Source organism: Pholis gunnellus (genome assembly GCF_910591455.1).
Source record: "Pholis gunnellus genome assembly, chromosome: 11".
NCBI classification, from domain to species: domain Eukaryota; kingdom Metazoa; phylum Chordata; class Actinopteri; order Perciformes; family Pholidae; genus Pholis; species Pholis gunnellus.
In genome coordinates, this window is record NC_136538.1 from 20,837,586 (window position 1) to 20,862,612 (window position 25,027).

General features: G+C 42.2%; 1 protein-coding gene across 1 annotated transcript in view; it reads left to right on the forward strand.

The window, feature by feature from the left end:
• The window catches only part of atrnl1a (attractin-like 1a), a gene marked incomplete at both ends in the record, with an annotated part of 208,612 nt that overhangs the window by 98,467 nt on the left and 85,118 nt on the right, over nucleotides 1-25,027 (forward strand). Inside the window, 4 exons of the mRNA XM_079168380.1 lie at nucleotides 977-1,029; nucleotides 10,186-10,280; nucleotides 11,001-11,079; nucleotides 13,794-13,951. Of these exons, the coding sequence (XP_079024506.1) occupies nucleotides 977-1,029; nucleotides 10,186-10,280; nucleotides 11,001-11,079; nucleotides 13,794-13,951 (385 nt within the window). The remainder of the gene's footprint in view (nucleotides 1-976; nucleotides 1,030-10,185; nucleotides 10,281-11,000; nucleotides 11,080-13,793; nucleotides 13,952-25,027) is intronic.

Genomic DNA, 25,027 nt, shown 5'->3' on the forward strand with positions numbered 1-25,027 from the left:
ATTATCAAAAGTATGTCAAGTCTGTTTTGCATTTTGTTTTCCACTAACTGGCAGTGATTGTCAATCCAGAGTGAGAAATAAACATCTGAATGAAATAGATGAACTTTTCACTTTAATTTAAAAAGCTACTATAGCAGGAAAACTGCACTGAACTTCTGTCTCTTTAGTCTTGAAAGGTTGCAAAAAAATATTTTTCTAACATAAAGTTAATTTTACAAATTTGATGTCACACATTATGCGTATGTGTATAGCTCCGAAGCTCCACGTAAGTCTCGTATTCAGCAACATATTGACAAAGCAGTGGTTATTTTGGAACATACTGAGCATGGATGAACATTAGAGAAGTGGATTACATTTATTTTGCGGCGACAGCGTCTCCACTGTTAGAGCTCTGAAACCAAGATCAATACAGCTGCCGTCCTCCATGAAGGAGCAGCTTTAAGCGTTTCACTGACACTGTTCAAGCCGACAGTGAGAGACTATTTGATCCCCAATAAATGGATTTTCAGTGGAGTTTTCCACTGCGTACAATTCATCAACATTATTTAGCCAGATATTGAAGCAGGAGATCCTCTGACGCTCCTGCAGATGTAGGGAATCAGTTTTTGAGCCGAGGCTAGATGTTCTCTCTCATAATTGTGTGTGTGTGTGTGTGTGTGTGTGTGTGGGGGGGGGGGGGGGCACCCTGGGGAAAAAGAGAGCAGCTCAAAGAGATGGGGGAAGACACTACCTGCAACAAGGGCCCACCTGACACACACACACACACACACACACACACACACACACACACACACACACACACACACACACACACGCACAGTAAAAAAAAATGTGTCTTTGAAAAAATGAAACCCTTATCGAATGTTAATGTCTCTGTTCTTTCTCTCTTCTTCTTCTTCTTCTTCTTCTCCTTCTTCTTCTTCTTCTTCTTTGTCTTTCCTTCTCTGCCTGTCTCTCCTTTGCTGTGTCGTTCCAGATGTGACTCAGAGAACCGTTACCTTGGTAACCCTCTCCGGGGAACATGCTATTGTAAGTATCCTGCTATCATCTTTCTACCAAAACAAGTAATGTAGCCAGAAAGCAGCTGCTAACCCCGCTAGCCTTCTGCCGATGACCAGAGAAGGGATGCACACTGTATTCTCCTGTGTTTAAGTCACATTCTTTGTACAGGATGCCCGGCCGTCCACCTCGACCTCCTAACTTAGGTCTTGCTGTGCTACTAACTATGTGTCACTACTTCTGCCTTTGCTCTTTAGAGAGGATCTTTGGATTTGAAAATTCGTTGTAGACCTTGGAGACACTTTGCAAGACCACTAAAGGTCACGTATCAGTAAAATGTGAACAAAACAGGTTTAAGCGTACAAATAAATAGGTTTTAATAGGTTTTCCATTACTCTCACCTATTCAGGTGCACGACGAGAGAGGGGGGAGGGGGATGCAAACAGAGAGAAAGTGTTTCTGTCCAGGACGTTGTTTTTCTGTTTCCAGATGCTCGCAGGGATCACAGTGACTTAGCTCATTTGCAACAAATTGCTGGTTTTCCTTTTAAAGGGCAGACGGAGGAGGTATGCTGTAGTCAAAACAGATGTTTTGTGGCACACAAGCACATGCTCCCTCACTCTGCATCTCTCGCTCTCTCACACACAAACACACACACACACACACACACACACACGCGCACACACACACGCACACACACATTCAGTCTATGAATTGCCATCATCAGTTTTAATATTATAACACAGTAGAATAAAGTTCAAGTGCTGTCAATGTCAATAGTCCTCTAGCCTGAGTAGGCCTATCATTGTTTCAGTGAGGGAGGCTCGAAAGGATACAGCAATCAGAGGAGTCATGCCACAGATTGCACTGGTCACCTCAAATATGTCTTTGATCACAAAAACAACTTCTGTTCAAGAATGTGATTATAGACGGGCACATGGGTTCACCTTCATTGCTGCCAAGCTTTTATCTTAAAATGTCATTTATCTTCCTTTTAAGACACAGAATCAGACATTTAGTTCAGAAAAGTGTGCTTGTTAAGGAGGCTCAGCGGTCATTTAAAAAGGTGCAATGTGTAATGTCTGGCCACCTGCTCCAAATTAATAGGGGGCACACTAACCTGGCGCTGTACGGTCTGTGTGCGCTTTAGTTTGTTTTTTGGATTAAATCTAAAGTAGTATAAATGAGAAAAGAACTCCTACTATCGTCTGGTCCTCCACGGCGCCAGAAAACTACTTCTCCGGGGCAGAAGGAGAGCAGTAACAGCTTTGGGTCTCGGACCTTCAGTTGGCAGTTAGCTTGAATTGGGACCATAATTTACTAAATGAACATCATGCTGTATTGAAGAAGACTTGAAACTAGAGATTGAGACCATAAACTCATGTTTACAATGTTTACTGAGGTAATAAATCACGAGAGAAGTAGTCATTTTCTCATAGACTTCTATACAACCAGACTTCTTTTTGCAACCGCAGAAGTTGCCAGCACTCCCCTGCTGGTCAGTAGAGAGAATGCAATTGTTAAGACATTCTTGGTTGCTGTAGGTTAGCTGCTAACTGTTGCTAATGGGGTTTATTTTTAAACTCCTTGTGGTTGGAGCGCACAAATAACACCTCAACAAAATATCACACCCATTACGAACTCTGCTGCCGTCTCAGCGGGGGAACAACTCAGCGCCTCTGTACCTTTCATACAGAACAGTGAGGCAGAATATCGACGCGTCTGTCCCGTCTTGAACAGACTTAGTGAAAGGATTCCAGTGACTCACTATCGCCCCTCAAGGTACAAGTGGTATTACAAGAGGATGGGCCGGGGCTAACTGTTGACACAATATCAACACTGTACCATTTTGTAAATGTTTTCAAAACTACACATTGTACTTGTAAATAATTTGCTATTCTAATCTGTAATAATCCAGATTTGTGAACGTAAACAGCTTCCTGTAAACGACAGTTTGAACCTTTGCTGTCATCTAAAGTTCCATTTTTATTTTGAAGTTCATCGATGCCATGGTATTATTGTCTGCTGGATGCAGGACTGAGGTCTGGAGGCACTAGATGGCACTAATGCGATGCCGTTGCCCAGTATTGTGAAGGGCTTTGGATAATCTAAATGCATAGAAACACTCAAACACAGGTTTTAATGGCTCCCAAAGTCTGTAGGTGCTCGGCTCCGTGATATCTCCATGGCTGCAGCTGAAGCGGTGTTTCCAGATGCATTTGGAGACATTATGTTCTGTCATTAATGTGACATTATCTTTTCTGTCGTCTATGAAACGGGGTTAGTTTTGTTTGAACAAGGGCAAGCACACTCAGACGTACACACATGAATGCACACAACACCCTCTCACACACACACGCATGCAGAGAGATAGTGTGTATAAATCACAGATTTAAAAGCTATTCATTTCCCTTGGACTCTAAGGAAAAGCAGCCAGGTCAATATTAGTCTTAAATGTCATTGGAAGGAAGGTGCTGATAAAAGAAGCTTTATCGCTGTCATGTGAAACTACACGTGGAGTTTGCGAGTGGCAGCACCGTCTTGGCTGAGGGATTGTGACGGATTTAGAGCAGAAGTTTGAGAAATCTGCACCACCTGTGGATTTCTTTTGATGTGAGGAGATGGTGAAAAGTTGTCTAACAGCTGACAGCAGAGCGATTAACTGGAATGTGAGGAGACAGTGTCAGTATTAGCCTTAGGATAGTCCAGGATGGTCTTCATGCTAAGTGCAAACATGCTAAATCATATTCCCAAAAAAAGTGTCAATAAGCTGTGTCCCATGTTTAGGGATCTCTTAGAACTAACATGGGTCTGTCTGTCTGTTCCACTACAATAGCTCCAGCAGAGAACTGTTCAGACGTATCTGTTTACTGGATGCTTTGCCGCCCTTAGTTTCCCTTTGGATCCTTGAAGTCTTTTACACTTGTTTCTGTTTTTACTTGGCTTCTCCAAAGGGGCTGCAAGATAAATCTGAGGGGTTGTTGCATGATTAAGATGAAAAAAAATAAAAAGGTAAACAATTAAGGCCAGTAGAGAGAGCAGACTCTCCTACAATGTGATGAGGGAAGACCTGTCATAGTGTATTGACAGATTTGTCACCTAATTAATACAACTCTGGTCATAGCAATAATTGACATTGGTTTAAAGAGAGACAAACCCATCTCAGTCATGGTTTTCAATTGGAACAATCCGAAAAAAAGAGACTGCAACTTGATTCTGTGGGCAACCTGCAGCACAGGCTGAAGAGCAAACATTGCTTCACTTTACTGGGTCAGAGGCCAAAAGGAGGTCACTATAAGGGCAGGAACCTGCGATGGTACAGGTTCAGCCTTCTATCCTGTAGTCCACCAAACGGGACGTCTTCGTAAATCACTGTCTGTTGAAGGATGTGGCCACATGTGTGGAACTTGTTATGATGAATGCTCTGTAGACTCTGTAGATTTGGGAGGAGGTGCAGGTTCAGCCAACCTTTGTGAGCTCCGTCCTTTAAGTGACAGCTATAATCAATGTATGTTGTTAGCCTCTGTGAAGTGATATGTCACTACTGCCAGAGAGTACACCAGGCTGGATTGCTTCCATCCTTGTGGCAGTAACTGTAAGTTGTCGGCTTTAGAAAGCAGCAGCCGTGACACAAAACTCTTACAGGCAACCAAAAGACCAGGAACAGAGGTTAAACACTTGCTTTAAACGCCTTAGAAGGTGAATAGAAGACCATTATCTACACCAAACAACCACTCAGTGTTGTTGTTGGAGGGGTCACATGTGAAAAAGCATGTGTATCATTCAAAGGCATCAGTATATTAATGTTTTGTGATTGGTTGATTATAATAAATAATAATAATTTAAGCTCTCCACTTGACGGCTGCAGTCGGCTTTATTGTACAATACTGCAAATGAACAAAAACACAGAATGACACTTGCTCTGAAATCCACGTTGAGGAAACGTTTTCATCAGACTAATACGTGCGAGTGTCCAGCTTTTGACGGCCGCGCTCCTCGTCTCACTCGGGGGATTAAGTGCAGAGAGCAACGCTTTGGTTCAGTTAGCGCTGTCATATTTAACCACCAGTCAATTGATGAAAAGCAACTTTGCTGTTTAATGAGTTTGCCCCCAGTCAGGCTGGCCTTTATGAGCAGCATCACCAGGACAATGCTTTAATGAACCACTGTCATATTCCATCTCAGTCAGCTACAAGGGACGTCTAATTAGGGACAGCCACCGAGTGTCCCGCCACTTCCACTGGAGAGACCAGCAGTCAGTTGGATTACCGGCTAACACCAGTCGGTCCGGAGTCAGTGCCGCTTGCTGCCCTCAGGCGTGCTTGGGAAAGCTCAGTCAGGCCGAACAGCAGTGGCTCCAATATTTACTGACAGCCTCACAATCCCAATTAAAATGACAATCAGGGATGGACCGCACGGAATAGGAATGATTAATGACGTGTTGTCCAAAAATTAGATTGGAGAAAAATGAAGAGGGCTGATTTGTCATTCCCCCAATTTTCTATTAAATGTTATTCTCATAGTGCTAAACTGATATCAAAGGCAATTGAAATGTTGGGGCCCATTCAAACCTCAAAGTAGTTGCGTGGCAGTGATCAGCAATCACCAACGTTCGTGGCCTAAGGCCGTTTATTAGGCCGCGATCTGGCATCAGTCCAGGATGCCTCAATATTTGCTGACAGGCAGTCCTTCTGGAAGCCTAAATCCATCGAGGATTAATTGGTCCTATCAGGCCAACACACTTTTTCGTTTTGCAACCCAATAGTAACTTAGACAGACTATTAAATAATAAATACGTTTAAATCAGTTTCATTAAGTTTCAGTAAGAGTTTGATACGCATTAGTACAGTGTTTGGGAAGACACACAAGAAGAAGATGAAATGTACACAATAGGCCCTTTTCACAACAGCCATTTTGACATGTAATTGCAGGGTAAACACAGGTGTGATTGGAAAAAAAAGAATTATGGCCCTGTTCCATTCAGGTGGGCTGTGGCCCTGGCATTATGCATGCTGGATCACTGTAATGGCTGCGACACTAAATAGAATGAGACCTTTATCAGTTTTTAACAGTGACGCCCGTGTTTACCCTGCAATTACATGTCGAAATGGCTGCTGTGAAAAGGGCCAATCAATGTGTCTCAATTCCAAACCATGGATTATAATGAAACTGATTTAGCAGGAAAATACAAAAATAATTGCTATTTTTTTACAATGATTTGTGCGAGTGGCCATTCGTAGGGCATGTCCGTTGTTGGATGCGTGCAGTGTTGTCGGGAACCACTCACCGCTTGTTGTCTCCAGGGAAGTCAAGAGTTTGCTTTTATCGTTAGTATATCCAACATCCAGCAACGAGACGGCAGTGCAGTCGATGAGCAGCGGCCTGTAAAAGCCTCACTGCGGAGGACGTGCTACACTCAGTCCGCAGAGCCCCGAAGCTCCGCCCCTGCTGCTGCTGCTGCACGGACCGCAAATCGCTTGTTTATTCAAATTCATTAATATGTCGCATGTCCAAATTGCACCATATTCAACGCAGCAATCCCTATGCGTCCCCTACGACGTGTAAAGGAGATCGGATGAATGATTGTCGAGATATGCAAAGGACCTACCCACATACGCTCAGACAGAGATTCCTCGCTCTATAGTTATATGTTCAATATTTTCCTTTCATCTATTTATACAACAGTCTATTTGCATGCGTTACTGCTTGAGAACCCTTGACAGGTTTGATGTTTCAACCACACTGTGGGAATCAGTTTCAACCCTTGTGACCGGATGACGATCCGACTGGGATAAAGACATTTCCCCTTTAGTAACTTTGTAGACTGGAATAATGAGTGTGCAGGTGTTTCCATCTGTGCCGTTTTTTTTTAAACAGCCTGATGTGCGTGAAACGATGCGCCCTCTATTACACCATCCACACCTCCTTTAAAATAGTATTGATTTCCATGTTTATTCTGGCACGTTGTGTGCTTAGAATTAGTAAATGGTCTCCAGTTGAGAAACTGGTGATTGTGAACTTTGTGACTAGCCTTCCCTGTCGATAATTGTGTTGTGAAGGAGAGGTGAGTTTCTAATAAACCGGGGTCACCTGACCTCATGCATACATTACCTCCAGGTTACCTTGACCTCCATTTAGGCCTGTGTTGTCCTTGCATTTGGTTCCAACTTGTTTTCTCAGTGAGGTGAGGCTGTAATATCTGGCCTGCGCTCCGTCAGGCAGGTGTTGCAAATGGGAAATAATGAGTTGTTAACAAGCGTTAAATGAAACTTCAGCAAGAGATTCTGACAAACTGACATTGTAGGTGAGTTCACGCCTTTTTTTTTTTTTTTGTCATTCCTATTTGAAGCAGACTGCTGGAATATCAGATTACGTTCCGGTTGAGGGCTTTCTCTTCTGCCTTCTCATTCCCCATCATCAGTGTTTTGTTTCATATCAGCTGAATCAGCTTACATATTATGGTAATAAGATCACCCATCTGTGAACCTGAGAAATTGCCATGGACCCTTTCTATTTCGCTTCTTCTGGGGATCGTTAATGCCTTTAGTGATACCTTGATACGATTCATCCAGAGTGAGAATTCTCACAAGCACGCATGTAATTCAGTTTGCCTAAGTGAAACTGCTGTCAGATTTCTCAGATGGGATTTGTAATTAGCTGAGATGAACTTTTAAACCTGGCTGGTGCTCTTGTTCTAGCAGCCTTGAAATCAAACATATTGGGAAGCCGCAGAGGGACAGATGTGAGGTTTCTTTTGTTCTGTGTATTGTCATTCGTTTGTTTAACCATGCAGTCGCGCACACCTGTAAACACTCTCATAAACTCAGACAACCACGCAAACACACAAAAGCACGGACATGGATGCATGCACACACACACACACGCACACAAATATGCACACAGATTAATCCTATCCATTATACAATGTAATAAAAACCCCAAATACTCTGTAGTTGTACTTACGACCCTTATGGGATAAACAACTGAGCAGTAGCAGTGCACGTCTGCCTGGGAGGGAGGGAGGGAGGAAGAGAGGGAAAAAATATTGTCTTTGATCTGATGATATCTTCTGTTCGGGCTAACTTGCCACGAAGGCTGAACAAAACAAGGGTGTTTGTCAAACATAATTTGCTTTCGTCTCGGTGACGCCCCGGGATTGTGAAGCTGAAAGGAAAAGTGATAACTAAACAATCTCTCGTGTCTCTTTTTTGTTCTTTTTTCTGCTCTGTATGTTGAAAAAGCTGTTCCAGTGCTGACTGCTGCCACTCAGGGACAGGCAGCAACAGATTTCCTGTAGCAGCACTTGATGTTCTTTCTCAGGAACATTGGTACAGACTGACTGTCTGCCCAGCACAGCCACAGTCCTCTGCTGAACAGCTCCTCTTTGGAGCTAAAGAGAGTTTGGATCAGGCGGCAACCTCCGGTACTGGAAGTGAAGCTAATGTGGAAGTGTCTCAAACTCGCAGTCTCTCTAATGGCCATCAGGGGGCGACTCCTCCGGTTGTAAAAAGAAGTCAGATTCCATAGAAGTCTATGAGAAAATGACTCTACTTCTCTCTTCATTTATTCCCTCAGTAAACATTGTAAACATGAGTTTATGGTCTCAATCTCTAGTTTCAAGTCTTCTTCAATACAGCATGATGTTCATCTAGTAAATGATGGTCCATTTAGAGTCAAACAGACCATAAGCACGTCCTCCAAAGCAGAGTATTCTTAAGGGCGGGCTACTTTGTGATTGACAGGTCGCTACCGCTACCAGAAGCATACATGCAATCTCTACGTCACTCCTCCGCAGTCAAAATATGGTCACTTACGTTCACTGGTTGCAAAAAGGCCAAGATGGCGACGGCCTTAATCCTAGATGACGGTAACAGACTCAACCTGACACACTGACGAATGATGCCAATCAGCTGTGTTTTGTAAAGTCATTGTTACCATCATTAAGACTGATTTAGCAGAATTTCCTTCATTTGCGCCGAAGGTTGACAGACTGCAAATCAGTCTTTTAATTTACTAAACAACAGGATGTTTTGTGTCAGGCTGGGCCGTGATTGGCTGGTTTGCAGTGCTGCAACAAAACACAGAATAAGAAAGACACAGTTATATTTCAAAAGGCAAAGCTGAACGCCACTTGTGTTGTTTTTTATTTTATTGTCTAATTGGAAAGAAAAGTCTGGACATTTTTGCAGGTTTTTCTACATTTTCACTTTAATTGACTGTCTAACAGCTCCCATCATTTGATCTACAAGTGGAATATAATGCTAGAATAATTGGTCTGATTGATGGCCACATCTCGCTTTACGGAAATAGGACCGAGATTAGAACATACATTTTTCTATGAGATGTAAATAAAAGAATAAATGTTGCCTGCCTGAGATGCATCTCTCTCTCACACACACACCTACACATACACACCTGGATTACCCTGAGGGGTTAGCACTCAGCAGTCACGATGATTAAGTTTGAAAACATCCTCTCACCCCGTTATCCTCTCACGGCCACATAGCTGCTTTCTCTATTCTATCTCTTATTCCTCTCCCCCCGTCAGGCAGGAGGACAAGGTGACCCAGCGTGGCTCCTGCTGTCTGTCCAGATGTTGAATCACTGTGATTCCCCCTCTATACGTTGGTCATTGTCTTGATGACAAAGAGCTGCTTCCAGACTCTCAATGGGCGCCGCTTTCTGAAATGATTAAACGTCTCATAGAACATGATTATTTAGACTCTCACTCATGTTCTATTGATCGGACCGGTTGCCTGTCTAAGAAAACGGCGACTTCATTGTGAAGCGTTGGCCGTTCATATTTATAAAACAAATGTGTGTGTGTGTGTGATCGCGCACACACACATGCTGCACTTGTTTATTTTGTCACTGCTTGAGATCTCTGAACTAAACTCCACCACTGTAGTCTCATTCACCTAATTGACTATCGACTCACGGTCAACGTGGGCCATGTTTTTCATAAATCTGTCCGTGCTTCATGGCGTCGTCAATAAAACGAGACGGAGTGGAAGTTTTATTTGGTATCGGCATTCTGGCAGAATACACCAAAAATTGGAAAAAAAATCCCCAGAAAGAACGTATTTATTATTACTGAAACACATGCAAATAAAGCTGTAATGAACCGCTGCTAACAGACTGAATACTACGTGTTTTCATCTCTTTGTCTCTCTTGCCAACGCCTAGACAACCTGTTGATCGATTACCAGTTCACCTTCAGTCTCCTTCAAGAAGATGATCGCCACTACACAAGCATCAACTTCATGGCTACACCTGAACAGGTAACGCATGCACTCGAAGGCACTCATCCATTTACTGTAGGATGTAAACAATAATCAACAATAATAAACAGGACATGCCGTCGTAACCCGATATGCAACGGAGAGAATTTAATCACCAGGTTGCGCTCTTTCAAAAGAAGCATTTATTCTATGAATGTAGGAATCTGCTGTTTACAGTGAGAGACATCTAAATTCTTGAGTTTTATCTGAGCTGGGTTTTTCTTCCCAGAGCCTGAAGGTGTGTTCAGATACGACTCAAAAGTTGAATATCGGGGCAGCATTGCAGACGAAATCAGTAGAACGACACAAAAATAGGCCAATAGATTCAAATATGCCCAAGGTGACACGAGCTGAGGCGGAGAGAGGCTCAAGTTAAAAATGTTTTAGAAAGTAATTCTCCTGTTGGACTTAGTGAATGTACACACAAAAGTGCAAAAGGTCGGCAAGCCGGAGGGGAAGTAAGTAAAAGTGTATATACTCGGAGGAAGATGTCCAACAACAACATGAACTGCAAAACCCCAGCAGTCTATAAATAACCCAACAACGCAGTGAGAATATGCTTTCCATTGAATGCATCTGGAGCCGTCATCATTCACTTTCCCCACAGTGTTCCACTTCCATCCACTTTGGTTCAAAAGTAATCAGTTAATCCACTAGTGCTGCCTTTAACGTCCAGCTCAGGAACCCGTGTGCGTGTGTTTCTCTTGTCTTTTTGTGCAGGCCAACAAGAACCTCGACATGTCCATCAATGCCTCCAACAACTTCAACCTCAACATCACTTGGTCCTTAAGCTCAACAGGTAGAGAACATGTTCACATATTTATGCTTTGTCTCAGAAGTACGGTGGCCCTGAGAGCCCAACACGCTGGAATTTAAGAAAGGACAAAATGCAAATAGATACAACCTAAGCATTTAGAAAATATAACAACACTTTTATTTAGAAAAGGCGCACAACGGAAACTGTTTCCCTGGGACACTAAAATGTGATGCACATTATGAGCCACGAACAACATCCACCTGTCCAAACCGTGTGCATCACTGTTTAGTGTCCCATAGAAACAGTTCCTGTTATGTTGGGAGCTATTTGCAAGGCTATTTCTGAATGCTGCGCTTGTCTCGACAAATTGATGTTTTTGCAAAAGATCTTTGGTTTGCTTGTGAGATTTCAATTTGCATTAGTTTTCTAATTTTACAGTGTGTTGAGCTGCCACAGAATAAAGGTGGCATGTACATTTCTGCATTTTTCTAACAGTTGCCTATCAGTGTAAAGTCAATTCATTAATTTATTGTTTTAGCTCTTAATGACATTCCCTGAAGTGCAACTCACATCTCATTCCCGTAGTGTATATAGCGGACGAGCCACAGACCAAAATAAGTTGTCAACAGTAGTTGTGATATGCAGATTTATAGAGCAAATGCAACAAAGCTGGTGAAATGTGACACATCAAAGTCAGGCAGGCTGGTCTAAACCAGCATTCGTAGATATACCTATGAAAAATAATGTTCCGTAATTCATTGATATTCCAATATACTGTATAACACTCCCGTTGTTATTTTAACCCGAACGCTGATCTTTTCCTAAAGCTAACTAAGTTGTTTTTGTTGCCGAAACCTAACAGAGTAGTTTACTGTGAAGACAGAAGTTTATTTTGAAAAGACCGAATGTGTGTAACGAGAGGAAGTTGACACGTTCTGCATGACTTTTGTAGTAAAACGCATGAAAAATGAGGAGTAACTTTTCGTAAGATATCAAACAAAAAGACACACATTCTTAACTCTTCTGTTAGCATTAATTAGTTCGTATCACTGTAAGTAGAGTAAAGACTCATTATATCTAGAATTCTGTCATAAAGAACATAGCGTTACAAAAACAGCAATATTCTCTTTAAAAAATAAAGTCTATAGTCATCGTCCATCATTTGTTCTGTCTAATGACACTGAAAGTGAGCTGTAATTTAAAATGTAATTTTCTTTGATTTAGATACAGTGGTTATCCGTTTGCTCTCTGAAGCTCCGTCATGTCGCTGTCTTTCTGCAGAGATATCCCACAGTCGGTATCTTTCATTGGTGGCCAATTGTCCTTACGTAAAATGGTCAGATCCACTTCCTGCTCGCCTCCCGGGGATTCCCTCTCCTGACAAAACACATCAGAAGCTATTTTAGAATTTTTGGCATTAGGCTGTTTTATACATTTTCCCTCCTGATTTCAATTAAGATAAAAGCACTCTGCTTTCACCACTCGGTGTCTTGGGGCCCAGAGCCTCTCTAGTTTGGGACTGTGGGCCTTGTGTGTCTGTGTCTGTGTGTGTGTGTGTGTGTGTGTGTGTGTGTGTGTGTGTGTGTGCAGACTATTACAGAGTGTTTAATAGCCCTGATAAAGCAGGGAGTGGGAAAATGTTATTCACAATGACTGAAAAACACGGCCATTAACACAGAACTGCTGATAGTGCTCCTAGGGATTCTGAAATCGGACCACCTCAGCGCAGAGAGGAATTTGTCAAGCTCGCTCTGAATCACTGTGAGGTGTCATCAGAACGAATTTGCCTGCGTGAGATGACTGGCACAACATTGACTTTTTTCACTCAACCTGCTCTTATACCACTTTCCTGCGTAAAGATATCTTTACAATGGCGTTCACATTCTCCGTTTGACTCATGGGGCTGCAGAGTTCTAAACAGCAAAGTAGTTTTTTTCATCCACAAGCTGTGATGCCTTTTGATAGTGCCATCCTTAACCAATCCTAAATCTGTCACTTTTACTCGCAATTCAGTCTCAGTAATTACGCCACATGTTCAGTATTATATTACTACTTGTGTGTCTATCAAAAAACATGGCGTTATTTTTTTGCAGTATAGTAACATTTCCCGTGGAAGACGATTCTGCATCAAGGTCTCTTCACAAGATCCTGATGCTAGAAAGACCTGGTCCAGGTCATAATTGACTGCAAGTGATAATTGATGAGGCTTCACTGTTTAGTTTGACATGTCTCGTGGTACAACGTGTTTTCATACAACTCATTTTCATGCATTCTCCTACAAATTAAAAAAAAAATCAAAATACTTGGTTAGGTTTAAGACAAGATCGTGGTTGGGTTAGAAAAACTACGAAAGTTACGTGACAAATAAATCAATATTGACTTCTGGTTTCACACGGGACACGGGGCATTTCCTTGGTGGAGGTTTTTAAATTCTTGTCCACTCTCACATCCTTCACCTCTGAGAGGACCTCCGGTGACATTTCTCATTGGAAGCGAGGAACGCTGCGAGCCACAAGCTGCTGTGATGCTGATCTGTCTTTTGGTTTTCTTCGATAAATGAAGGCTCTGCAGCAGAAAGACAACAAACACCTTCAAACTGTTTGTTACTTTACCTTTTATAAAATCAGTGGCTGGTGGTAACTGAACTGACAGATGGCAAAATAGTCCTTTTGTGTTTCTGTTCCCTTTTAAAGGATCCTTATTTTCTACACTTTGTTTTACTGTCTTTTACTTAAACTACTCTCGGTCTCTCACAGCTGGCACCATCTCGGGGGAGGAGATGCCCATCATAGCGAGGACCAACATCAAGGAGCACCGCGACAGTTTCTCGTGTGAAAAGTTCAACTTCCGACTTCACCACAACATCACCTTCTACGTCTACGTGTCCAACTTCAGCTGGCCGATCAAGATCCAGGTTAGAGGCTCGGGGGAGGGAAGGATACGTGGGGTTTGGTCGTGAGGAGGATGAAGGGTAATGGCTGGCCGAGTTGATGTTTTCACTCTTTTTAAATTCATTTTATTTGAACCAAAGCTGAAGCCAACAGTCTGGCTAATGATTTGTTTTTGTTATAGATACACTGCCCATCACATGTTCCCAGTGTCCAAGGTGACGAATTCAAACCAAGAGTTCACAATCAATTTATATTCACCTTAAAACTCACATTCAAAAGCTAGACCCAATCAACCAATGTGTTTAAATGCCATTAAAATCAACTAATTGTTCCAGTTTTACAGGCAACGCATATGTAAACCCAGAAAGGACACAGACAGATACTTAAAAAAAAGAAAAAGAAGAAAAGAAAAATAACTGAAATGACATTGAGTCGCTCTGACAGATACAGATTCAGACTTAATGTCTTAAAAATGTGTTTTTGTTCTTGTTCTGCTTAATGGCTTCAGTGTGTGGCCTCGGAAAGAGAAGTCTGCTGCTGATAGGAGACATAATGATGATTTACAATATTAATTATATATTTAGTTTTTTTATTACATCTTACACAACAATGTTTGAACATGCACGGCAGTTCACTGCATTGTGCAAGTGCTCCCTAATAGACTTGAATGTGTCTTGAATTAGTTTTTAATTTGTATGTGTAGTATTCCTGTGCCCACACTGTTAACCATTTTTCTTTTGTGGGAATGACAAAGTTATCCAAGTAATCAGTGAATTACACAATACAAGATGCACGTCTGTTCATTACAATAGTAGATTACAATAACTGTTGCGTCTAGCTTTGTGCAGGCCACAGACATTATTCAAAATGAATGCAAAATATGTTTTTTATTTCCAATGAACTAGCACCCACTGGGACAAAATACTTAAACACTATATACGTTACTTAAACTTGGCATTTTATATTCATTTTTCAGTAATAAATAAATATTTGCTGTGATTGTTAAGGGAATATTCATAAATGATTTAGTGTAGTAAAGGTTAATATTATCTTTATTGTGACATTTGGTCCACTCTTAAAAATGTAACAATGTTCCGTGCTTGTTCAACAATAATGTACACTTTTAAAAGTTAATGTCTGGTTAAAATAGATTGATAAAAAAATCTAAATCAGAAAAAAAAATTGTTTTAGATGTACATTTTCTGCCCCTAATTATGTAATTATTTAACAGTTATTTAACAGTTTTTATTAAATATCTGACATGTTGTGATCTGCAGAGACTAAAAAAGAAAAGGAACTATTCTGCAAGGGGACGTACAGCCATATTGACTGCCTTAGTAAGTCAGGTTAGGTGGATGAAAAAGATAAAGCATCATCATCATCGTGATCTTCATCATCTCCAGGTTTCAGGAGCTGTCTCTCTGCAAAACATACAGCCCTGACAGGACATTGAGCATAAACTATTCTGAAAAGTGTTTGGCAAATCTGCTATCACATTTAATGATCTGTGAGTTTCCCAGTGTCTCTCCATCAATTATGCAGCACCGGGTTGAATCTCCAGGCGGCAGCCGCGCACACTAAATATTCACGCCGCAGCCTTATGATCCATTAAATTGAAGTAGACTTTAGCAGTGATATTTTAGGATGACTGTCAGGCAGGTGCGGGGGCGTGCGCTGACGGATGGAGTCAAGAAGTGACAGAATGGAGAAATTAGAAGTTCTGCCGGTGATGAGATTATTATACAAGTAAAATGTCCGGTGTTGAGAAAATGGAGGCTGCCCAATGGACAGATTGAGGGAGAAGGACGGCGGGTCTGGAGACGGATAAAGACTTAAAGCAGAGGATGGATACACGGATGGGTGGATGGACTGATGAATGGAGTGATGATGGGTGGATGGACTGATGAATGGAGTGATGATGGGTGGATGGACTGATGATGGGGGGGGATGATGATTCAGGTAAAAGTTAAAGGACAGATACAGATTTGGCCCGTTCAGTCCATTGCTGCTAAAAGGTTAGCTTGTATGCAACCATTCACTTGGTAAAATGTTACCAAAAATGTTATTTTTTGTTATTAATATGTTTTTTTTTTGAGACCCCATGTATTAAAGTTCTGCACATGGTTTTTGGTGGAACCATAATTTGGAAACGTGATACCAGTCCGCTTGTATTATCACAGTCGTTTGGTCGACATGGACGTTAGCGTTTATTGCAGAGTGTCCTGCACCTCGTTACGGGTCATTTGTCCTTCGATCGGTCCCCCTAATAAGCATTTCCCATTAATGCTGCATTATCAGAGCTCCACATATCTGCTGGTTGAAAGGTGATATGATAATCACGTAGACGAGGCCTATCTCGCCGCCATGTCAGACGTGCTCGCGTGTAACAGGAGAAGCACTCGGCGTCCGGTCCTGTGACCTTGGTGGCTTCCGACGCCAGAACCGGGGCGAAGGATGAGAAATTGTCCTGAGAATTGGTAATGACCTGTCCTGATATATTTGATATAATAGACCTGCACACACACACACACACACACACACAGGTGCACAAGAAATAACACACAAACATTTACGTTCGAACTTGAAGGACAGGGAGAGGAAGAGACAGATCTCCACTACTGCTGTTCAGGGGTCAGGGAATGTGGAATAGTTATTCATTTCTCTGTGAAGGGGGATGATTTGAAATCATTTTAAATCCCATCTGACCTTTCACAGTCAGGTCAAACTTTCTCCTTGACCAATACACACAAAATGTCTGGAGGTCTGTGACATTCGCTGTGAATATTCATGCTCCCCAGAGGATGAATGTTTGGACATACTAAGCTCCTAGAGATCCCGGCTCTTATCTGCAGTAAACCTCGACTGTGAACGTTACTTTATTCATGTAGTTATAGTCACATAGATTTAACTAAAACCTAACCAGACTTGTAGCACGTTAGGAATAAGTGGAACTTTTATGCTGCAGTCTTTCCCAGGATTTCCTTTGGAAAAAAGATTTTAAATCTCAGTGGGCCTATCCTGGAAAAACTCACCTTAAAAAGTATCTAAATGTGTACACGTACAGTAGTACAAGTCTGTTTGGCCATGATGACTAGAATGTTTTAATAACTAAACGACTTACAACAGACAGTCGGGTAAAGGTGTCTCACAGAATTAATGGAAAGTCTTGTTAATCTTAATCAGACAAGTTAACACACAAAGAAATTCAGATTTGCTGTAGATAGTCACATGGACAAATCACAGCAGGTCGAAAACTGACATTTGTCCTTAGAAAGGTAGAAATCCATGAAAACACTGACATACAGTACATATGCACACACACACACACACACACACACACACACACACACACACTAATGGATGAGTATGTGAGTGTTTCCCTGGCGGCGGCCTGACGTCAGCCGGGAGTGGAGGGCTGGTTGTGAGGCGGGGGGAGGTGTTGGAATCGGTCGTTCTGCTGGAACAGATGTTGATCGGTTCTGTCACGCTGACCTTGCACCTCCGTCCTCGCTCTCCTGCACTCACCATCATGACACGACATTTACCAGAATGTTGCTGGTTGCAGTGTATGTAGGGGGGGCGGCGCAGACCTTATTCAGGATCCCTACAGCTGTTTACTTCACACACACACAGGAAGGTATCGACTCTTAATATGTCTGTAGTTTCTGTTCCACACTCGGTGTTTAACGAAACAGGAAGATGGTTAGGACCGATTAGGCGACGGGTGTTTCTCAAGGTGAAGGAAGGATCCTTCATTGGCTGAATTTCAAGGATGCTGCGTCATCGAATCCCGCCGAAGGATTCTTTCAAATTCAAGGAGGACCGAGTTCTTAGTTCAGAAGATTTTCGAGGATGCATGTGTGTAATCCTTCCCACTCCTCAAACACCCAGTTGGTGGAAAGATGTTTTGTAGGATTATAAATCATGATAATTGTAAAAACAATCCTCGTTGTTTTTAAAAACAATTTAACACGCCTACACGTTTTTAAATTTGTGACTGTTCCAATGAATACTCCGCGGATGCTTTCCTAGGCTCTGAACAACCCGACTTGGAAGGACTCGTCCAACCACGGAAGCATCCTTGACTTTGAGAAATTCATTTAACAGCTTTATTAGTTGTTCTCGACCTTAAACTTGAAGCTTTAGAATGAAGTCTTTCAGAGCTTTACTTTTATTATATCAAAATATTAAGCAAATGTTGAATATCTCATTTTTCAACGGAAATTTAATTGTAGAAGTCTAATATCAAAAGAAATCTATATTGTGAACTGTTAAAGTAGAAATTTTGTTCATTTTGACTCCGTTTTTCCACAAACTAGGACTCGCCTGGATTTGTTTCTGATCAAAAACTCATGTTTTATTGATTGAGGCCACAAACGTTATGGGAACATAACCCAGTTTGTCTCTTCATCTCTCTGTTGAGAAAGAACTAACTGATAATGTAGCCAGAGATTGTATAACTTTAGCCCGTGTCTGTTTCTAATTTGAACATCTCTGTTTCTAATTTAGCAGAAAATGTTATCTCACCAAGAGAGGACTGTAACAACAGCCCTTTGTTTCCACTCCTTATGTTTCTGAGGCGCTAAATTAGAATCGACAGCAGGAAACAAAAAAACATGTTTTTGCGGGGGTTTTTCTCGCGTCCGCTTCCATCCGCCTGCTTCTCTCTCTCTCTGCAGCCCTGCATGCATCACGGCCTACAGGCCGGCTGATTAAAAGCCTTCTGTCAGAGGTGAGCGCCCATTCTGTTGCAGGCGAACTCAGTCAGGGCTGGCGTGATTGGTCGGCTGATTTGATTTGCCGCTCAGTCACTTATTATCCTCTGTGCCTGCCATCATTAAATAGGATGCCTCTCCTAATCAGATATCTTACACACACACACACACACACACACACACACACACACAAACACCCTCTCAGATCATGTCAGTGATAAAGTGTCCTTTATTGGATTTAAAAATAAGTTGAAACAGTTAACTGTACGACCAGCGCACACACACACATACACACACACACAGAGGAGCAGCAGCAGGCTCTATCTGATGCATCTCATTGAGGCAGTATTATGTTCCATACGGTGGAAGAGAAGAGGGAAGGCTGAGTGCTTCCCCATTTAACCAGACAGGAAGTCATCAGCAGTCATCAGCTACATCAGTACAAATTAGGTAGGACGCGCGTTGATGCATGCAGGGTTTTGTTTTAGGGTAAAACAATCCGGGACTAAATGAATGTGTTTCAACGGAATCTCCACGATCAGTGAATTCACAGGCTGAGTAAAGGTGTTATTTTTGTTTTGTGCTCATGTGGGGGCGAACTTTGACACATTCAACTGACCGATTTAAGGAAACGGAGAACTTCATGTTCGACAAAAGAGGTGTGGCCCAATCTGCAGCCCGTCTTAAAACAAGAGTTGATGGTGCGAATACGTCTCATAGGGCGCTTTCACAAGCCATAGTCCGTTTGGCAAGTATGAATCAGAGTGAAATGAATACTTTTTTTTGTTTCAGAGGGCACAAATTGAAGTGGACCAAATAAAACAAGGAGCCTGTATGAAGCAGCAAGTTTCTTTTTTGTCTCCACAGCTGCCACCTCTACTCAGGGAATCGCAGACTTTAGAATATTGCTGTCAATGTTTTTTTCACTTTCACTGTGCACACCACTCCCTTCTCCAGTTTGTCTCAAATGACTTTTTGACTGTCACCATTTCTTTGGACTTTGTTGAGCATATTCTGTATGTTCTCTTCGGCCCAGATCACAAAGAAACATCGGACTTCTGCAGAAGTCCGTGTCAGTCCTCTCCCGTTCATCTTGGCAGGCAGGCAGCCTGTGTTTTGGTTTAGTTCCTGCAGATGGGGTCGGATTAGGTTCTCTCTGCACTCGAAACTGCACGAGGGTGTGTTTGGAAACATCTGGGGACCGCCTCTCACAAGCGGTCTGGGACCTGTTGTTTTAGCCACACCAGAGTACGATTGCATGCGCTCACAACTGCCCAAAGGAACTGCACAGAATTTAGTTTAAACTGGCCAGATGTTTGCTTGTGAAAGCGCCTGAAAGTAAACACTTACTGTGCAGTTAGACTGCTGATGGCGGTGGCTAGCACTAGCATGTTAGCATGCAGCCCCCCCCCCCCGGCCATAGTAGCTCATCAACTTGCCCTGCAAACAGTCACCACATCGCCGAGCTTCGAGCACCAACTATTTTGTTATTATATTTAGGTGCTGAAGTAATAATCGTTGGACCAACAATGTAAAGCTGTACAGTAGTGCAATTTTCATTTTAGCTGGTTATTAATGGCCACTGATAGAATAGTGCATGACAACATGGACGATGACTCTCCACAGTAAACAAAAATCCAACGAAAAGAAAATCCGCCTAATAAGTGACAAGTGGAAAAGCACCACGACTGCTCGGGGATTATATCATGTTGTGTCGCTGCTGTTTGAGCTGCAGATTGATGCAGAAGTGGGTCTTAAGCACCTGTTAAAAGGAGCTGCAGCGCTGAGCTCTCCTAACAAGTGCACACATATGGCAGAGCTGAGCTCATTTGCATACCATGTAGGTGGAGGCGGCACTTGGCAACTGCCTCAGTTTGGTCATTAGGTCCTCATGAATATGCAAATACTGAGGAAGAGCGTGTGGTAAATGCATTTCAGTCACTGGGACGTTCATGTAAATGTGTTAACGTGCCGATGTGTCCTAAACATTATCGCTCATTGTGGGAATAAAACAAGTAGATGTGAATGTTACGTTCCACTGCCTCTATGACAGGGACAACACAATCCACACAAAGTCACAATACGAGGCATGTTGAACACATTTACTTCTCCAGGTTGTGGCTGTTAAGCACAGTACTGTGTTTGCCGTCTTTTGACTTTCCTTGTTGAAGGCCTGCTGCTGTCTTTTACAACAATGAAGTGAGGAGGAGCGTTACCTCGTGTGATTGCACGGTTTAGTGTCTGAGAGTTAAGTTATTTGAGATAACTCATGACTAAATTGAGGGAATGAAATATATCGTATTCGGCATAAAAATGGGTGATTTGTAATTGAAACACCAATCACTGACTTGATGGAACTATCACCTCCCGGTGTGTCTGAGCAGCCTGCAGCTCTGATGAGGATTAAGCTCAAAGAGTAAATGCACTGATTATTTTACCCACCACCGTCCTCTCTCCTGCTCACAGTTCTCCATTGATCTTGTGCTTCAGCTTCTCTCCTCCTTCTACTTTATCTATTTTACCTGCGTCATACTTCCCCTGCTCTTTCTTTTTGTCCCCCCCCCCCCCCCCCCCCTCTCCCTTCACGTATTGATTAGCCAACCACTTTCTCTCATTCCAGCTTTTAACAAGCCCTTGGTTCAGGGTCAGGGAAATGAAAGGCAGCCCACTGCTGTCACAGCTGCTGGGCTTGTCCCCAGAGGGCCACCGTGGGCCCTCAGTAATGACCGGACCGTAGAACCCCGGCGTTTTCATCACGTCGTCATTCCTCTTCTTCTCTTACCTCTGCCCCCCCCCCCCCTCAGTCCCGTTCTGTTATTCTCACACTCTCTCCTGTGGTAATTGCAGTTTTAGCTTCAAGATTACACAACTATTCACCCTGAACAATCCGCTGACCCCTGCTATCGAAACAATTATCTTCTATGGAAAATAAATATTTCTTTGTGTTTTGACCATACTAATATGTTCGGAGCTCTTCCTCTCTGCAGTATTTCTTCCAGAACCAACTCTCTGTCAGAAGTTACAGTCATCACATTGTGCTGTGGAAGCTCCGATCTCCACATTAAACACTTGTTTTATTGCATTAGCAGCCATTTAAATCAAGAGGTTAATATCTTGATTGATGCATGTACACACTTCTTCAGTGTATGGATCTTTCCTGAAAACGTTTCCCGTCTAAAATGAGCCTAAAACCTTCTTATTCTCAGATGCATTCCTAAAACCATTCAAACGTACCACTTTATTTGTTTTAAATAGATTCACATGTGCCTCCTAACCTAAGGCTAAGAGTGCGATCACAACCACGATCAGACTTTTGAAGCTCCTCGTCGTGACATTCTGTGGCCCCCGTAATGTTTGGCTGCAAATGCAACGGTTAAATCCCGCACTGCTTTTTCTAACTCTAAAGAATAAACTGTGTTAAGAGACAGACTACAGTTTGTTTTGACAAAACAAAAGTTGTAGCTTCTGAAAGGACCATAGAATAGATTTATCTCCTCTACTGTCTCAGTAGGAATTGAACAGTATACAACAGAAGTATATTTTACTATTGTATTGGATTGCGTTAAGTGTGTGTGTGTGTGTGTGTGTGTCTGTGTGTGTGTGTGTGTGTTTGCGGCTCTGCAGTGGTGTGAATCAAGGAGCAAAGGGTGTGGTCTAAACAGCTTATTGATATAGTTGTTTAACGACTGCAGTTGTTGTAAATTTAATTGATGGTTATTGGCTGAAGTTGGGGTGGCACTGGAAAGTGTGTGTCTGAGGGAAGAGATAGATTAGGAGGAATTTACTGTTTGTATTAATTTACTATATCAAGTGTAATGTCCACGATCTGTCCACTGTGGAAGCTTGTGATTGTGTGTGATGGATATTTATTTGTTGCATTCACTTTTGAAAGATGCTCATCTATTTTCTTACATCTTGTACATGTTTCTCTTCCTTCCGTATGCCTGTGTGTGTGTGTGTGTGTGTGTGTGTGTGTGTGTGTGTGTGTGTTTGCACTCATGAAAACTCCTCATATTGTCAGGGGGTGGTGATGTAAATTGCTGCATTGGAAGCCTGAATGCAGAGCCAGGCTCTTTTCTCCCTGATGCCTGTATTAATGCTGCGTCCCTCTGGACCCAAATCAGCTTTTCTGCAGGTTTTTCACTGTCAGGCCATTTTACCTGCTGCACAAATGCCAGTAAACCTCTTAAAGCCCATTCTGCCCCATTTCTTTCTCCCTTCCCCTCCCAGCGAGTCTCAGAGGATTCACCGAAGACAAAGACACAGCCTTTCCGGCTATTAGGGCCATTTAAAGCTATCCCTGTGTCGAACACGCTTGAAATATATTGCTGTCAAATGCGTTGTCATGCCTGTGATCTGTGTGTTTTTTACTTTATAGTCTGCGTTAGCTGCAGCGCCGCTCAGGCTTTTTACTGATTTTGACTTCGGCAGTCCACCTGTCATGAGGTGATGAGATGATGTCATGAGGATCAGATGATGACACATGCTAATTTGCACATCGGTGGCCTCAACTCTACAGCTTTCTCGTTGTCTTAAAAGATTTGTAAAGGAAATTGCAGGACTTTGAGTCTTTTTTTTTAAAGCCAATTATAATAAAATATAACACTTCACCTTAAAGTGAAACATGGAAAAATGAATAAAAGAGTGCAGGTCTGCCTGACAGGCCGGATTTCTTATGAAACAGCTCACTGATTAAATAGCAGCCTTGGTTTAAGGAATGAACTTATTTTTACAATAAAGACAAAGACTTGACATTGACAGCTGAGCAAACAACAAAGTGTTACAACTGATGTCCTCATCCACAGTAATCTGGAAGCTGAAGTCAATGTCATCCAATTTCTTTCTTCTGTTCTCACTCGACGCAGATTGCAGTATTTTCCTTTATGAATATTAATGTGGATACCTTTTTGATGCATCTTTTTTTTTACTGTGCTTTGAATGCAGTGTTACATTGCGCCATTTGTGTATAAGTATACTCTTGTTGAAAAGCTACAGGCATAAAACGACAGATGTCCCTCACTTACATTACCATCGATGTAGCAAAAGTGGAGGAGGCGTGACATTGAGTGTGTGTGTGTGCGACTTTTGACCCAAAAAACCATGGTGTGGTCCAGTCAACAGTCAATATTGGATTTGTGTGGAGTTGTTAGGAGGCTGTGATTCCTCCAACACCAAACTTTTCTCAGTTTTCTTCCTTCAGGGCAGAAAAGTGGATGGAAAATCAATTATGTCTGAAATAAATAATCCTCTTAACATGAGGAGGTTTGAACGGTGACAACAATGGCTTTTCAGGAGTTTTCATAGCTGAGGGTCTGAAGCAGAGCAGTGCATCTCTCACACACACACACACACACACACACACACACACACACACACACACACACACACACACACACACACACACACACACACACACACACACACACACACACACACAGTGATGTTGATAGATTGTATTTCTAGAGGTGAGATGAGGTGAGAGGAATGTGTGGGTGTATGCTGATGAAACGAGTGGAAACATGTTTATTAGTTATTATTTGTTTTTATTTACTGATGCAACGTAAAGAAGTTCGAACATATATGGAAAAGAAATACAATTTATACGTCCCTTTCATGAAATCAACATATGAAATAATTAGTCCATCCAAATCATAAACCACATATTATGTTTCTACTTTGCTCCGTTGGTGTTTCTTCATGCAGACTGTTTTGGTTTCATTTGCCGCCTGTCTTTCTCTGACATTTCTGCCTAAACCATTGAGTTGGAAGGATTTTCATCGGCCCCTCTATAAGATTAAAAATGTCCTGGCCAGAATAAGCAGCAACCAGGAGTCACAAACTGACAACATAGATCACATTACTGTAAGATGGGTTACAAGGTCAGACTTAAACAAAAAATAATGAAGATGACTTCATCATAAATTGAGCTGAAATCACTGTGGACTACGTTTCTGGAAAGTTACGTTTTTATTAAGATTTTACAATGTGTGTTTTTGGGGAGCACAAACAAAATCCCATTCCCCTCCATTATATTTGGGTGGAGGCAGATTATTTACAGAGAGATATCTTAAAATATGTGCGCTTGCAACCAGAAACTATCTGCGTGACTAAACACCACCGGGACTAAATCGCAAAAAGATGTTTCCTGTTTTTATTTGGGTGAATTGACCCTTTAACATAAACCCGCAGGACGTCTGAGTCAACATGTATCAGATGCGTGGCTCAGCACGGCAGAGGGCCACACACTGCACCAGCATCAGCACAGAGAAGACGATGATGGATGGTGCAGTCAGTGGGTTTAGTGGTGCTGTGGCATCAGAGAGGTTTGTCGGGGTTCAATTGAACAAAGTGCTGCAGAATACTGGAGAGCACAGAAGGCTCCTG